The following is a 14,500-nucleotide window of genomic DNA, read 5'->3' on the forward strand; positions in this document are numbered from 1 at the left end:
CTTTTGAAAAGGTTTTTATTTTGTTTATTAAAATATTTACATTATTACGGCTGATTTAAATTTGTTACATTTTCAAATATTAAGTCCACGAAACCGTTACAAAGATCACGTTAACAGCGACTTAACAGAAACTTTAAACTGTCCCAAGCTGACCCTCTCTGTTGTTTGTGCTTCGCCATCTATCGAAATCGATATCGACAAGTTTAAAATACGAAGCAACAAAGTCAGCGCTTCTCGCCAATCAATTCGAATTAAATTAATCCAATTGCGCCAAAACGCAACAATTAAGCTTGCATGGGATCAGCAATTATGTATTTTTAGAATTCGCCAGTGCGAAATGCTGACGAAACGGGCGATTAAAAAACAAGAAAACGCTGATTGCGCGTAAAAGCTTGAAAAGCTTATTTTGGCGAGTGCATGTCGCAATTTGTTTATAAACAATTGTTTTAGTTCGTCGACGGCTGTCTTCCCCAAAAGAGCGTCATGTGGTCGCGCAGCAGCAGTTCCAGGCGACAAGTATCCACCGCCGATGGTGACCCCGAAAAGGTTCTATCACAGGTTCAGGATCTCAGCGATTGGCTTCTGGCCAATCCCCAAATCAACGGATGCAACACCTTCGAGAACCTCCACTTTTTCTTGAGAACCTCAAAGTTTGATGTGGAGCGAACCAAGAAAAAGCTAAAGACCTTCTACCAAATGCGAGCGGACCGCACCGAATGGTTCGATAATCGCGATCCCAAGTTGCCCGAAATCCAGGAGTTACTTAATCTGGGGGTATTCCTGCCAATTGGTGCGGATGCAGAACAAAGAATGGTGGTAGTCATACGGACAGCGGCTCACGATCCTAAGTTACATACCCAGAACAATGTATTTAAGGTGAGTCAGGAACTTATATATAGATATGTACGTGCCCAGATATATACATAGAAAAATATATGGCTCTGTTTCAAATTTAATAGCTGAGATAGTTTGATATTAGAATAATATTAAGTCAAGATTATTTCTAGATTTATAGATATTTATAAAATTGCATATTGCTTCTTGTAACGGTCTTTTGTTACCTTTGAACTTTTATATTTTATATACCTAATATTAGCTTTAATATTGGGTTATAAAATGTAAGTAACGAATGATAATCAATTCTTATACTTTTTTATTTCTGTGTACTCTGTGCACCGACCTTTGTTTCTCAGACCAGCAAAATGATATTGGACCTGCTGCTTAAGCTCGAGCCGGAGACTTGTGCCCGCGGAATGGTAGCCATTCTAGACATGCAAGGCGTCCAACTCGGTCATGCCCTCCAAATGAATCCCAAGCTCATCAAGAGATCCGTAGAGAGCTGGACCGCATATCCATGTCAACCCAAGCTTTTGGAGTTCACCAACGCCCCTCGCCATGTAAATTTTTTCCTAAATACTTTCAGGTGGGTTATATCTAAACTGAATTCATTCCCTACTATACGGTCAAAGTGTCATTTTAGAATATTTATGACGCCCAAGATAAGATCCCGACTTTTCGTGCGACGCGATGGAACCTCTGTGATCTGTGACCAATTACCCAAAGAACTTGGTGGACAAGGCCTCAGCTATAAGGAACTTTCAATAAGGTGGAAACAGCTGGTGGAGGAGAATGCCGATTTTTATGTGGAACAAGACAAATACAAAAGCAAGCTCAAGTGATTGGGGTTAGTGTGGCGACAGTGATAACAAGGCGATTAGCCGAATGCTTTAGATTAGTCGAAAACATTTACAATGCGCAAATGCACACAAGCGCTTAATAGTTGTCATATTTTAGAGAAGAGACTATAAATACCTAATTTCCCAACAACACTTAATTGTATATAATAAGGCATTCGTTATACCTTTTCAAAAAAGTGGTATTTTCATCATGGTAATCTTAATCACCTCATTGATTTTTTTCTTTCGTTCTTAAATAAAGTGTCAATGTACGATAAACCTAAAAAGAGAGCTGGCTTTATTCATAATATTCTCTTTATTAGTATAAAACGTATCAAAAATGTTTATCAAGTCTACAATTATTATCAGTTATTGGGTGCTGTCGACCGTCGCCTCACATTGCTGGGGCTTGCATTACAAAATCGCTTGATCCACTGGACGACGCCGAGCTCTATATAGCGATAGTTTAATAGTAATAAATACATACAATACATACAGAAAGAAAAACGATAAACAAGGAAACACGCATAGTTTGTGAACGTAATAATGGTTGTTTCTCGAAGGCTGGATGTGTTAGTGATCGAAGGCGTGCTGCTGCTGCTTTTTGTTTTCTCCTTTACATATACATATAAATATGATTTATACTCCTTAAAGTTACGATTCACATATAAAAATATAGTAGTTGCTCTGGATCAGCAATTAGCCCGCTATAGTTCGGTTTTCTCCGCCGATCGGCTGTTTTTTTGTTTTTAGTGGGAGGCACCCCATTAAGCAGTGAACGAAACTTAAAAGAAAAGGCGGTAACTAACTAAAGCGTAATACACGAGTCTGCCAGAGCGCTCACATCACAAGTCCAACTGCAAGCGCAGGCCACCGCCACCACCGCCGGAATTTCCGACTCCCTGCAGTGATTCCTATATTTGCCGCTCGTCCTTTGCTGTCAGCTTGTCGATGAGCTCCTGCAGCGGAGCCAGCTCGCGTCGCTCGATCAGATTAAACTCCTGCACGAAGAAGATGAAGTGCTTGAAGGACGTGTTCAGATGGGCCTCCTCGCCCAGCGTCACCACCTCTGTGAAGTGCTGGTGATAGATGTGCGCATATACGCGGAACAGACGCTTTAGTATAGTCTTGGCGGAGGGGTGAAAGTTCTTTGGAAACGGCACGCCGATCTTGGAGGGAAACAAAGTCTCGTCGTCCAGCTGGTCCTGCACCCATGTCATCAAATAGTCAATGTACTTGGGGGCGCTGCACTTTATGGGCTTCTTTACGGTCATACCGTCGGCCCAGTGGTATTCGTATTTCGGGCCAGCCGACATGATGCCACAGGTCTCCTCGGTGCAGAATTCGGTGATGGTGCCGTACAGCATGTTAATCTGGTTAAAGAAGTCCACGGCTGCGAATGAATAACCATTATGAAGGGATTGGTCTGGGTTTGCAATATACTATACTCACTGTTGACGGCCACCCACTCGTTGAGATCCTCGCCATCCGGCAGGGCCACTGCATTGCGAAGGTTTCCCGATCCCAAGGTGGCTGCCGCATGCTTCATGAGATCATACTGGTGAGTGCCCTCCGGGATGTTCTTCTTGGGCTTGAAGGTCTTGCTGGAACGAGAGCCGCTACGGAAGGAGAAGGGCAATTAGTCAACGACCCAACAACCCTTATTGCTTCATTTTATATACATAAATTTGTTAAAAGACTATTAAATTTTGTATATCTGCATTTAAATCTTAACTTAATACACTTTAAGTTCAAGAGCTTTGACTTATGGTTAGAACTAAGTGGGAAGTGTTTTCTGACACCCGGAAGATTTAATAAAATATGACTATATTGGGATAACAAATATATTATGTTTTTTTTTCTGAGAATTAAGTTATTTCCCCAATGGTTTTTGGGACAAGAAGATTCGACATTATGTTGCAATTGGTTTTGAAGAGACTTCTGAACACCCCCGCCAATATTGTTAGAAAAGTCTACAGTTTAAGAGTTGGGGATATCACCCCATTGAAGACAAACAAAGCCTGAACGTCGGAATTGGGGGCGGGGTGATCCAAGCTTTCTTTGTGCTCCAAAGGACTGCAGTTTGCACACTCTGTTGCTTTTTTCTGCCCCCGAGAACTTACAACAAAAACTCCATGGCATGTAGTTGAGTTGTGCTCGCCTTTCACTGGGCCTCCAATGGAATTTTCCTCTGCGTTGACTTTTCCGGCGAGTGCCACACCGCTTTTCCGGCTCTTCTGTGACGTGTCAGCCGAATTAATCAGCCGATTTTCTCAAAATTTATGCCGAATAATAATCAACAAAAGTGACTGGAATTTGCAGCAGGTTTCTTACTCTCCTCCAGAGAAATTGGAAAATGGTATCGGTATCAGTCTATAAGGTAGTGCCAGTGCCCAACAGCTGATACGAGCGATTCCAGGAAATGCGCCGAGCTAACTATTTATTTCTGTTGTGTTTATAAACGCAAAAATTGTTATAAATAAAAATAAAATTGCTTTCACACACAGAGACAGAGATAGCTGAAGGTGCGAGAGGGACAACGCGACAGGTTATCAGGTTATCAACGCGGCCAGCCTATTAAAATAATACGTACGGTACTTTGGTATTTATTCTGGTATGTCTTTGACATATTCAAAATGGTCTGCTAATGGTCACACTTTTAAGTAAGCACGTGGAAAAACAACTGCATGAAGCATCGTGTGTGAATAAATATATATATTTTTATATAAAAACGGCATATATTCGGCATAAATATGGTAAGTAAATATTGATTAAACACATATCTTTAAAGATTCTTTAGAAATGGGTATAATTCAAATGTTTATCCAATGAAAACTAACCTAATCTGAAGGAGCACCCTAAAACACATGTGCTTGCCACCGCACCAAATTGATAATTTTCTATTTCCCCGCCTCCAGTCGAACCTGTATGTGCTGTACGAGCATGCGGCGGGCTTCTCGCTCTTCTCCGTCAAGGAGTTCGAGGAGGTGTCCATGTTCCTGCCCCAGGTCGAGTCCTCGGTCACGGACCTTGCTAAGTTCAACTCTATTGTGAAACTGGCCGGATTTGCGCCCTTCAAGACGGCCATAGCAGCTTTGGAGAACATCAACGCCATTTCCGAGGGCATTGTTCCCCAGGATCTGCTGAGCTTCCTTGATGACTTCTTCGCCAAACTCAAGAAGAAGAAGTGCACCCTGGGCATTGCAGATGCCAAGTTGGGAGCAGCCATCACTGAGGCCATTGGAGTGCAGTGCAGTCACTTTGGAGTGGTACCCGAGATCTTGCGAGGCGTGCGTTTCCATTTCGCCAAGCTGGTCAAAGGTAAGCTAGTTTCTGGCCCCCAAAATAACACTTTAACTAACCCCAAACATCCGCTTCCTCTCCAGGATTCACTGACAAGTCTGCGGGTGTTGCTCAGCTGGGTCTGGGCCACAGCTACTCGCGTGCTAAGGTCAAGTTCAACGTGCATCGTTCGGACAACATGATCATCCAGTCTATTGCCTTGCTTGATCAGCTAGACAAGGATGTGAATACATTCTCCATGCGCATACGCGAGTGGTACTCTTACCACTTCCCAGAGCTGGTTAAGATTGTGCCCGATAACTACATGTTCGCTAAATCTGCTAAGTTCATTAAGGACCGCAAGAACCTCACTCAAGAGCAGCTTGAGGATCTGGAAAAGATCGTTATGGACTCGGCCAAGGCGCAAGCCATTATCGATGCCGCCAAGATGTCCATGGGCATGGACATTTCCATTGTGGATCTGATGAACATTGAGCTGTTCGCCGAGCGCGTTGTTAAGCTCTCCGAGTACCGAAAGAAGCTGTCGACCTACTTGCATAACAAAATGAACCTGGTGGCGCCCAATCTGCAGTCGTTGATTGGCGACCAGGTCGGAGCTCGTCTCATTTCCCATGCTGGGAGTTTGACCAATCTGGCCAAGTACCCGGCATCGACTGTACAAATTTTGGGTGCCGAAAAGGCGCTCTTCCGTGCGCTGAAGACCCGGTCCAATACGCCCAAATATGGCCTTATCTATCACTCCTCGTTTATCGGTCGGGCTGGCCTGAAGAACAAGGGTCGCATCTCTCGCTTCCTGGCCAACAAGTGCTCAATTGCCTCGCGTATCGATTGCTTCCTTGAGCAGCCAACCAGCGTGTTTGGTGATACCCTCAAGCAGCAGGTCGAAGATCGCCTGAAGTTCTACGAGTCCGGCGATGTGCCGCGCAAGAACATCGAGGTCATGAAAGAGGCCATCGAAGCAGCTGGACAGGAGGCGGCAGCCACTCCTCAATCAGATAAAAAGAAGAACAAGAAGAAGAAGCGGGCAGCGGAGGATGAGGGAGAAGCCAACGGCGCCAGCAATGGAAACGGAGCAGCTGCCGAGGCCGAAAATGGCAATGGAAACGACGATGGAGAGCCAAAGAAGAAGAAAAAGAAGAATAAAAACAAAAACAAGGAAGCCTTGGTGGCGTAATCGTCTCCATTACATTCAGCTTAGTCTTAAGTACCTTTTACCTTATCAGCTTTTTCTGTATTTTCTTTGACCCTAATGGATCCAAATTTAATAAACATGTACTATGGAGGGTATTCCCACCGAATTTAATTTGTCTTTTGGTTTTCAAAATAAGAAACGTAAACTAAACCGCAAATTATTTGAAATTGAAAGCCACAGAGGAAATTAATCATTTCTATTAATGTATGTCAGTCGAGAAATGAAACCAGTCTTCCATAGAAGACCTTTAAATTATATTTTATAATGACAAAAATGCTTGTGTCCTCTTTTAGCTTAGATAAAATGTGACGGACTAAAACTTAATAAACAACAATATTGCACAATTATTGGTTTCATTTCTTTTATATTTCATATTTCTTTTACATTCAATTTATATACAGACACATCGTAACGTTAACTATTGCTAAATTTGTTTGATTTCATTATTTGTAGTATTTTGTTTAACAATTTTAATGTTGGATCGCTTAGCCGTCCGTCCGCGCGTTGTGCTAACAAATCCGTTCAGTACAACCATTTATTCAACTACAGTGTATTGCATTTGATGACGACATTCAATTTCCGAGTGGACAATCAGGACGGATGTGGAATTCATGGGTGTGATCCGAAAAGCTGCATCGGGGGGAAACTTGTTTAACAATAAATTTAGCAACAAATTGCACGCTTCGCAAACTTTATACAGCAAGGGGGGTGGGTAAACGTAAATAAAATATAGAACTGACAAGTTTAGCGATAGTAGAAATGTGAATGTGAGAGTGGAAATTTCAGGGAGTAGTTCAAGGCTGGGGTGGGTTAAATTAGGCTAAACAATATCATTGGAACAAGTCGAATGCCGACGAGCTGTTATTGTTATTATTGCTGTGATTCTGTTGCTGGAACGCTCCAAAGTTGGCAAATGCTGGTTGGTTTTGTGGAATGCTTTGCTGTGGCGCCGCAGCACCAAAAATATTGGGACTGGTCATCGGCGAAAGTCCGGAGAACCCGCCTCCCGTCTGCACATTCAGCGGGGCCTTCGCTGGACTATGGGTCTTCAGGGCGTTCATCGAGGGAGCAGGAGCACTGGGTTTGCCCGACTTGCTCATCAGCAGGTTGTCCAAGTCGATGTTCATCTTGCCGCCCTTCAGGTCGCCCGACCATGTGGCACCCACACTGGTCGGCTGGACACTTGGGGCGGTGGTAACAGAGCCCCCGTTGATATTATTGTTGTTATTGGTCACCGACATGGGCTGGAGCAGATTGTTGCCCGTGGCGGCGGCGATGGGAGGCAGCATATTGTCTGGAAAAAAACAGAAGCAGTAATATTGTTATTCGGGGCTTTTGACTTTCGATTTCTTTGTTTGGTTTCACAAAAAGCTAGTTCGAATGTGTGGCTTCGATAGAATTGCAAATGCGTCTACTTGGTGATCGGCTAATGAGGTGGTTACTACTCGGAAGCGTTTGCGCAGCAAATCAAGTGCAATTACATAGTCAAAGAATAGATAGTATCTGTTATATGGCTATTGCGCTTAATGCCGTTTTATTGCGGTTTATTTTACCTAATGAGTCCGCGGCTGCGGTGGCCGCACAATGCCCGGAATATTGAGAAATGCTTTTTATTTCACCATTATTAAGTACATATATATTTGAGAAACAAAATTGGATCCGATGTGTGTGTGGTTTGCAATACAAATATGCAGTGGGAGAAAAAACAAATAAACAAAAGAAAGTAGTTTAAATGAAGTAAATCCGTATATGTATACCTGCGAGAAATACATAATCATAATTCCATGAACTATATAACTTATTGCTAGCAATAACATCTCTCTTAGGAGTCTAATATTATTATTTTATAATATAAAGGAAATGTTTTATGGTTGTGAGTTTGGATTCGAATACTTTCTTTATGATTGTTACTGGGTAATAGGTATGAAAATAAAATTACAGCTTTGCAAAACTAAGATATAATCGATGGTGTTTTACTGACATAGTTCTTAGAAAGCATAAATAAACCAATAATAATGCAGGTATTTCCATCTGCAACTATTTTTTACATATATATGGCTGCCTTTAAATTGGCATAAAATTGTGTTTTCTATTCTTTAGAAAAGGGTTAGGTTTGTGTATTTTTAATACAGTTTTTATAGTAAAAATATCTTAAGTTTTCAACAGTTATTCATTCTTTAAAATGGTTGAAAATTTATTCGCTAGGCAGCCTGCTCCATGGCTGCTGAATCGAAGAGCTTGTAGCAAGTGTCCAGGATGCTTTGGGCCAGATCCCGGCACTCCTCAGAGGTTTCCCCGCCGACAAGCGGCGATCGTATAAAGTCCTCCAGCCAGCGCTGCAACTCATTCAGCGACTCCGCAAAGTGTTGGGCCAGCACATGTCCGGGTGTTGTGACCAGGGCGATTCCAATCAGCTGCAGAGTGGCCGCTCTGACACGAGCCTCAGCATTAAAGCGCACAAAGGCGCACAGATCGAAGATCTCGCGGGTCATTGCCGGCAGCAGTGGACAGTTCTGGGAGCACATGATTATCACGGACAGGGTGTGCAGCAGATTTACCAGCAATTGGGTGTCGATGTCGTGGGATATGTTATCATACTTAACGAAAAGCATCTGGCGTGTCCTTTGGCCCCTGACCAAACTGAAGAAGAAAGTCCCTGCCACCGGGTGAAATGGATTGGCCTTTTCAATTCGATCCCCAAATTTCGGCTTGCTGAAATACCGCTTGGTCTTGGCACGCAAGCGTTCCCGTATGATTCGTTGAGCAGCAGCCAGACGAACTGCTGGACTTTCTTCCTCCTGCTGGAGTTCAAACTTGCGCGGCTGCTTGGCTGCTGGTGGCACAATGTCCAAGACTTCACTCTCAGCTTCCTGCTTCTCATCGCCAGAAAGCTCCTTGGCAGCTGCTGCCAGCACCTGCAGGATCAGGATGCGCACACTGGCTGCATAGCAGGTGTTATCCGTGTGGAACTGGCGGCACAAGTATTCGGCACATGCTCCAGGATGAGACACACAAATTGCCACACAGCACTTGAATTGTGTACGCTCGAAGTGCTCATAGTAAAACTGCATTTCCATGACCAGGAATAGCTGCAATAGATCTAAGGCCAACTGAGTGTCATGCCTGGCCAGCTGGCCACGGATGAGCTGCTCCGCGGTGCCTAAAGCGCCCTCAAACACTTGATAATTCTCCACCTTGGTCCGGAGTAGTTGGAGCAGGTCTATGACGAATTTGGGGCGCTGCTCAATGGTGCTGGTTATATCATTGGACATATCGTAGGGCTTCAAATCATCGTCGTCTTCATCCAGTGGCTCATCGTCATCCGAGTCCAGCTGCATGTTAATATTTTCGGTTCTGGTAGGTGGCTTTGCTTTGGTTTCAATTTTTTGGCGATTAACCTGCTCCTTTTCCTCTGGGCTACTCATAAACGCCTTTAGATGTGATTCCAACAGATTGAAATAATCATAACTTGGCTTTTCATCTAGTTTGGACTTGCTGGGGCTTTCATACTGAGCCAATTCATCAAACTCCTCAAAGATGTGCCACTGCCGGGTTTCCTTCATTGTGTCGTAATCAAATTTTAGACGATCATCCTCCTTTATATCAGGCAGAGCCATAAAATTGAAGAGTAGCTCCACTGTCTTCATGCCCACATGTCGCTGCAACGCATCTGGGGATTGCAGATGATGGCTGAGTCCATCATGCAGTTGGCGCTTTGTGTCCAAATCCATTTCAAGACTTCGGCAGAGACATTTTCCGGCCAACACGATCAATTTGGATATGGCCAAGTGCTCTTGGTTGCCCAGTTTATGCAAGGAGATTCGCTTTGACCAAATTCCCAGCAACTGGTTAAAGAGCATCTGCAGTTGAGCAGGAGCTACGACATTAAGATAACTCGCCAAAGTCTTGAGTTGCTTGTTTTCTACAGGTGTCCGCTGGAGTGGTAGCTTCTGGAGCAGACAGTGCTTCCAATGGGGAGTCTCCAAAGCGGAAGCACCGATAAGAACGTAAAGATTCAATTCTGCCGTAAGTGCCGATTGGGCTGTTTTAAGACAAGCAGCAGGATCAAGTTTATTCATAATGGTATGGACTAATTTTCTTCCTCTGACGGGCACCGCATAGTCCTTAAGCACTTGCAGGAAACTCTCTAAAGTTTGACCATCGAATATTAGGTTAACAAGCTGGGAAAGAAGCCAGGAGTAGGGTTCCAGATCAAAGTATTCCTCGCTATAATCGCACTGCAGCACAAAGTGAAGGGATTTCAGCCACTGGCGCAGCAGGAGCTGCTGATAAGGAATAGGGGCGAACAATTCCGGCAGCTTACGACCCAAACGATTGGCCACCTGGGCTGGCAGTCCGATGAGCAGTTGAAAGAACCCCTTCACCTGGGCATCCAGCTCCTCAACACGCCTTTCCGGCATTACTTTAATAGTCCGAGCAAACCGCTGCATCAAAGCTCCTCTCTGTCGGGAGATGTGGAGCAAGGCGATAGAAAGTAGGCCGTCATCTTTGAGTAGATCTTCCAAAAATGCTGTGATGGTAGCGGGAAACTTATCCAATTTCCCCTGAAGCGCTTCAAAGGCAACCCGAATGTAATCAAAGCTGTGATCGAGTTTAAAAAGGTTCAGAACATCCACATCCCGCGACGGCTCAGGCCAATCCTGGCTGAACAGCTCCACCAATTGGTTCAGCAATGCGGCGTACTCTCCATTGGCCAGCGAACTCCAGTCGCACGTCTGCCGATCGAGGCCCACCAACTGCTCTGGAGTGGTAAAACCGGGCAGTGCGTTCGAGTGAAGCAACTCCCTTAGAACGGATGCCACTTGGGCGGTAGCTGAAGCACTCTGCACCTGCCCCAAGTCACGCAGCTGCCTCTGCGCCTTGGCCAAAGCCAAACGCACTGCCTCCGACGGCGGGGAAGGAGGAGATGGCGACATCGAATCGTTACCGGTTGCCATCTGCTCTTCGACAGCTGCGAGAGAGAATGAGAAGAGAACGAGTGCATCCGATTGGAATATGTTGCCGTTTTTGTGTGGGAGGATGTAAGAGTGTTTCTTTGTGTGTGGGTCTGGGGGAGCTCGAGGTAGAGATAATGGCTCTAGTCAAGCTCGGGGGCGCGCTTTCATGCAGCGATTCCTAAATACATCACGAAGTGACTAAAGCCAAGACAATTACTCTAATCCTAGGCCTAATTCAAATTTAAAACTAGGTTAACCTACAAGAATCAAACTACTACTCACCCATTGGCATGCTTTGGTGTATGGACAGATCGCCTAGGCCCGCCAGGAGATCTGTGGCCGTGGTGGCCGCTGCCGTCGTGGCAGGAGCAGCGTTGAAGAGGTCAAAAGAATCGTTTGCCGGCGTGGCCGTCTTTAGCAGATTCCCATCCAGAGCAGAGCTCGAAGTCGTCGATCCTTGGAATGCAGCAAAGTCGGCAAACTCATCGTTGGCAGCCGGAACTAGGCCTGTTGAAGGTGGCTCGGTGATTGCCGATCCAGCTGGATTGCCACCAAAAGCGGCGGCAAAGTCTCCGAACTCCTGCTGGCTAGCATCGCTGGCCCGCGGATTAAAATCATCGTCGTCGTCCACGATCACTGCGGCGCTGTTCAGTGTTTGCTCCTGCGCTGGCGGTGGCGAGCAAGTCTTGAACAGATCGTCCAGCAGATCGTTATTATTGCTTTGCGTATTATTGTTGGCCTTGGAAGTGGATGGCGACGGTGAGCCGCCGCCCATCAGATCCACGCTGGTGGGAGTGTCGCGGTGCGTGGGCGAGTGGATGCCAGCAGCACCGCCAGGCGCTGGCTTTCCAAAGTTAGCCGCCGCACCCAGATCGATCTTTTTCTGGGGCAGCGTCGGCTTGGCGGCCACCGTTGAAGTGGGCTGCTTGGAAACTGGTGAACTGACAGTCTTCGAGCGAATGTTCATGTTGAGGCTGGAAGGCTTGGCCTCGCTGGCCACCTCGGCGGGACTGGCGCGGTCATTGTAGCGATAGTTACGTCTGCGGTAGTAAAAATAACATTAATTATTTAGCCGAGTTCACTGGGGGCTTGGCGACCACTTGCCTTGGACTGGGTGAGTCGCTGTCGGATCCCTCGCGCTCTCCATCGTAGTGAGTATCATCATCCTCATACCGATCCTTGTCGGCGTTCTTGTCGGAATCTTTAGGAGAAATATACATCATTAATTACTTATATCTTGATAGGAGAAAGTCATAACAGAAATATTAATTTAAAAAAAGAACGTCAGCTTACACCAATTGTCTCCACGACCTGAGCGGTAGTCGCCACCATCATTGTAGCCACCACTGCTGCCGCCGCCTCCTCCACCGCCTCCACTGTATCCGCTGTAGCCACCGCTTCGCATGCCCATGGCATCGCTGCTCATGCCGATGTACTTGTCCTTGTTCTTTTTCGCCTTCTTGCGCTCCTCACGCAACCGATCGTCGTCCTGAATGAAGTCTATAAGCTCTCGTACCTTATGCCTAACATTAATACCCTGATCCTTGCCGCCCTCGTCGGTGAACGTGTAGTTCTCCAGCGAGCGCAGATCGTAGATGTGCTCCCGGGAGGATGTCACCACCCGCTCGGAGCCATTCCGCACCAAATAGTTCAGCAGGAGGAGGCTCTGTAAACAAATCATTTGAGTAAGAACACTATTGATTCAATAAAACTAAAGACATACCTTGTAGGTGCGTCGCCAGTTGGTTTTGTTGTCCTGCAGCATTCGCTTCCACAGCATGGACATCACCTCGGGGAATGTCTCGTAGGAAAAGGTTGAGTATGCCAACTCCTGCATGAGTGGTCCTGTGGGCCCCCAAGGATCATCGTTGGTGGCCTCCCGCACCTTGCCCTCCGTCTCCGTGTAATTCATCACGACATTGGTGCTGCAAGGATTTGTAAAGAATTAATCAATTATCTTCTCAAGTTGTTTCTTGAAATAACGAAACCGTCCCTTGTTTTCAAGTCAATGATCTATACTAGATCTATAAAGAAAAACAAAATGCGTTTATGGAGAAGTCAAAATATTTTTCTTTTTTTTATTCTTATATTATATGACTTAGATGTTAATGGTTTAAAAAAGTAAAGCCAGAAAGTCTCCGTAAGCTTCCAACAGTAAAGTAAAATACTGCTTATTTGCTTAATGCATTGATAAGTTCAATTGACTTGATAATCAAACAGATATAGCCACAGTTAATCAGAACTGGTATCTTAAAATAAACGCTGTGTGTCAATGCAGCTTTACAATGCCCAGATAGAGATAAATAAATAAATAATAAGACTGTGACGTTGATAGACATTGGAAACGTGATGGAAGAGGTCTAAGTGTCGCTGCCGACTTCCAGCTAGTTATTCCTTATCGGTTCGAGATAAGGACTAGTAAAAGTGTACGCAATTCCCCTTTAGGAGTAAACTCCACTTAACCTAATGATTTGGGTGCTATTATAGGAACTCCATTGAATATAATTTATTAGAACTATAGCTTTATTGGGTGACACCACCCCATAAATGGGGCAGGTGAAAGGGGGCAGCCTTAATTAATAATTCGATGGCGAAACAGAAACACCCAATTCACTGGAAAGCCTGGAAGTGGAAGTGTTAACACAGGTGGAAACATTTTGTTATATTTGGGCAGTCGAAAGCAAACAAATTGTTTCTTGATAAAGCCTCTCACACACACACACATTCACATGGATATCCATATCGGAATGTGGCTGTGTGAGTAAAGCTCGTTTGGAATTACGAACAACCTTGAAAACAGGTAAAATAGTGCACCTAATCCAGGTCCCTAATGGAGTGCATCCATCAAGAAGATGTCTCTACGGATATTAAGATATTTTTTTGAAAGGAAATAACTTAGAGGAGTAGGGGGCGTGGCGGGAAATCAGGGGATTCGGGAACATCGGGCGTGGGAGTCTCCACATTTACTCATTTTGAAGGGGAATGTTATACACACATCCTAATAGATATATGTTTCTGATCACTTACACCTTGTCCGCCAATTCGCGCACTTTCCACATGCTGATGAACTTATCCACCATTTTGGAGCTATTGAATGCTACGGAATTTTTCACACAATCTAGTCGAAAGGTGGCTGGAAAATCCAACTACAACAAGACGTCGAACTCGTTTTTGCTAGTCGTGCCGTTTTTGTGTGTGTACTTTTCACTGCCGTTTGCACTTTTGCATGGAAATTGCGCACTTGACTCGCACTCGCGCTATCCGCCAAACAAAAATGTAAAAATTTAAACCAAAATTGTAAAACAAAATCACAGCAGCTAATTTTTTTTGGTGAGCTGTCCCTAGTGTTGCAAAATTGCCTCCAGATATTG

The 14,500-nt window shown here is 44.9% G+C and overlaps 4 protein-coding genes across 5 annotated transcripts; 2 read left to right on the forward strand and 2 right to left on the reverse strand.

Annotated features, from left to right (window-relative positions):
* The first annotated feature begins 428 nt into the window (after positions 1–428).
* LOC108048038 (retinol-binding protein pinta) lies at positions 429–1,963 on the forward strand. Its single transcript, XM_017128497.2, has 3 exons — positions 429–876; positions 1,194–1,423; positions 1,481–1,963. Exons 1-3 carry the CDS (start codon positions 484–486, stop codon positions 1,677–1,679), a joined length of 822 nt encoding a protein of 273 aa, XP_016983986.1. The 5' UTR covers positions 429–483; the 3' UTR covers positions 1,680–1,963.
* Positions 1,964–1,973: 10 nt separating this feature from the next.
* Positions 1,974–4,214, reverse strand: LOC108048039 (MOB kinase activator-like 1). The gene is made up of 3 exons (XM_017128498.2): positions 3,800–4,214; positions 3,129–3,295; positions 1,974–3,069 (listed from the first exon to the last, which is right to left on the reverse strand). The coding sequence occupies exons 1-3, from the start codon at positions 3,811–3,813 to the stop codon at positions 2,591–2,593; spliced, it is 660 nt and encodes a 219-aa protein (XP_016983987.1). The 5' UTR covers positions 3,814–4,214; the 3' UTR covers positions 1,974–2,590.
* An 86-nt stretch (positions 4,215–4,300) lies between these two features.
* On the forward strand, positions 4,301–6,277 carry LOC108048037 (nucleolar protein 56). Its single transcript, XM_017128496.2, has 3 exons — positions 4,301–4,432; positions 4,595–4,997; positions 5,063–6,277. The coding sequence occupies exons 1-3, from the start codon at positions 4,430–4,432 to the stop codon at positions 6,151–6,153; spliced, it is 1,497 nt and encodes a 498-aa protein (XP_016983985.1). The 5' UTR covers positions 4,301–4,429; the 3' UTR covers positions 6,154–6,277.
* Positions 6,278–6,515: 238 nt separating this feature from the next.
* On the reverse strand, positions 6,516–14,498 carry LOC108048035 (clathrin interactor 1). Of its 2 annotated transcripts, none has more exons than XM_017128494.2 (6): positions 14,157–14,497; positions 12,853–13,054; positions 12,423–12,795; positions 12,234–12,330; positions 11,412–12,169; positions 6,516–7,465 (listed from the first exon to the last, which is right to left on the reverse strand). In XM_017128494.2, the coding sequence occupies exons 1-6, from the start codon at positions 14,207–14,209 to the stop codon at positions 7,002–7,004; spliced, it is 1,947 nt and encodes a 648-aa protein (XP_016983983.1). In that variant the 5' UTR covers positions 14,210–14,497; the 3' UTR covers positions 6,516–7,001. The 2 variants fall into 2 exon arrangements, with proteins under 2 accessions (XP_016983983.1, XP_016983982.2); XM_017128493.2 differs by lacking the exon at positions 6,516–7,465 and adding an exon at positions 7,492–11,143 and having other exon boundaries at positions 14,157–14,498.
* Between the last annotated feature and the right edge of the window lie 2 nt (positions 14,499–14,500).

This window comes from Drosophila rhopaloa, unplaced genomic scaffold, assembly GCF_018152115.1.
Source record: "Drosophila rhopaloa isolate 14029-0021.01 unplaced genomic scaffold, ASM1815211v1 contig_167, whole genome shotgun sequence".
Classification (NCBI taxonomy): domain Eukaryota; kingdom Metazoa; phylum Arthropoda; class Insecta; order Diptera; family Drosophilidae; genus Drosophila; species Drosophila rhopaloa.

Coding starts and splice junctions, on each gene's coding strand:
- LOC108048038 (XM_017128497.2), top strand. CDS start 484: ATGTGGTCGCGCAGCAGCAGTTCCAGGCGACAAGTATCCACCGCCGAT. Junction 877..1,193: donor CCCAGAACAATGTATTTAAG/GTGAGTCAGGAA, acceptor TTTGTTTCTCAG/ACCAGCAAAATGATATTGGA. Junction 1,424..1,480: donor TTTTTCCTAAATACTTTCAG/GTGGGTTATATC, acceptor GTGTCATTTTAG/AATATTTATGACGCCCAAGA.
- LOC108048039 (XM_017128498.2), bottom strand. Junction 3,070..3,128: donor CGAGTGGGTGGCCGTCAACA/GTGAGTATAGTA, acceptor ATTCATTCGCAG/CCGTGGACTTCTTTAACCAG.
- LOC108048037 (XM_017128496.2), top strand. Junction 4,998..5,062: donor TTTCGCCAAGCTGGTCAAAG/GTAAGCTAGTTT, acceptor CTTCCTCTCCAG/GATTCACTGACAAGTCTGCG.
- LOC108048035 (XM_017128493.2), bottom strand. CDS start 14,209: ATGGTGGATAAGTTCATCAGCATGTGGAAAGTGCGCGAATTGGCGGAC. Junction 12,331..12,422: donor AGGTCGTGGAGACAATTGGT/GTAAGCTGACGT, acceptor TTTCTCCTAAAG/ATTCCGACAAGAACGCCGAC. Junction 12,170..12,233: donor AGCGACTCACCCAGTCCAAG/GCAAGTGGTCGC, acceptor TTACTACCGCAG/ACGTAACTATCGCTACAATG.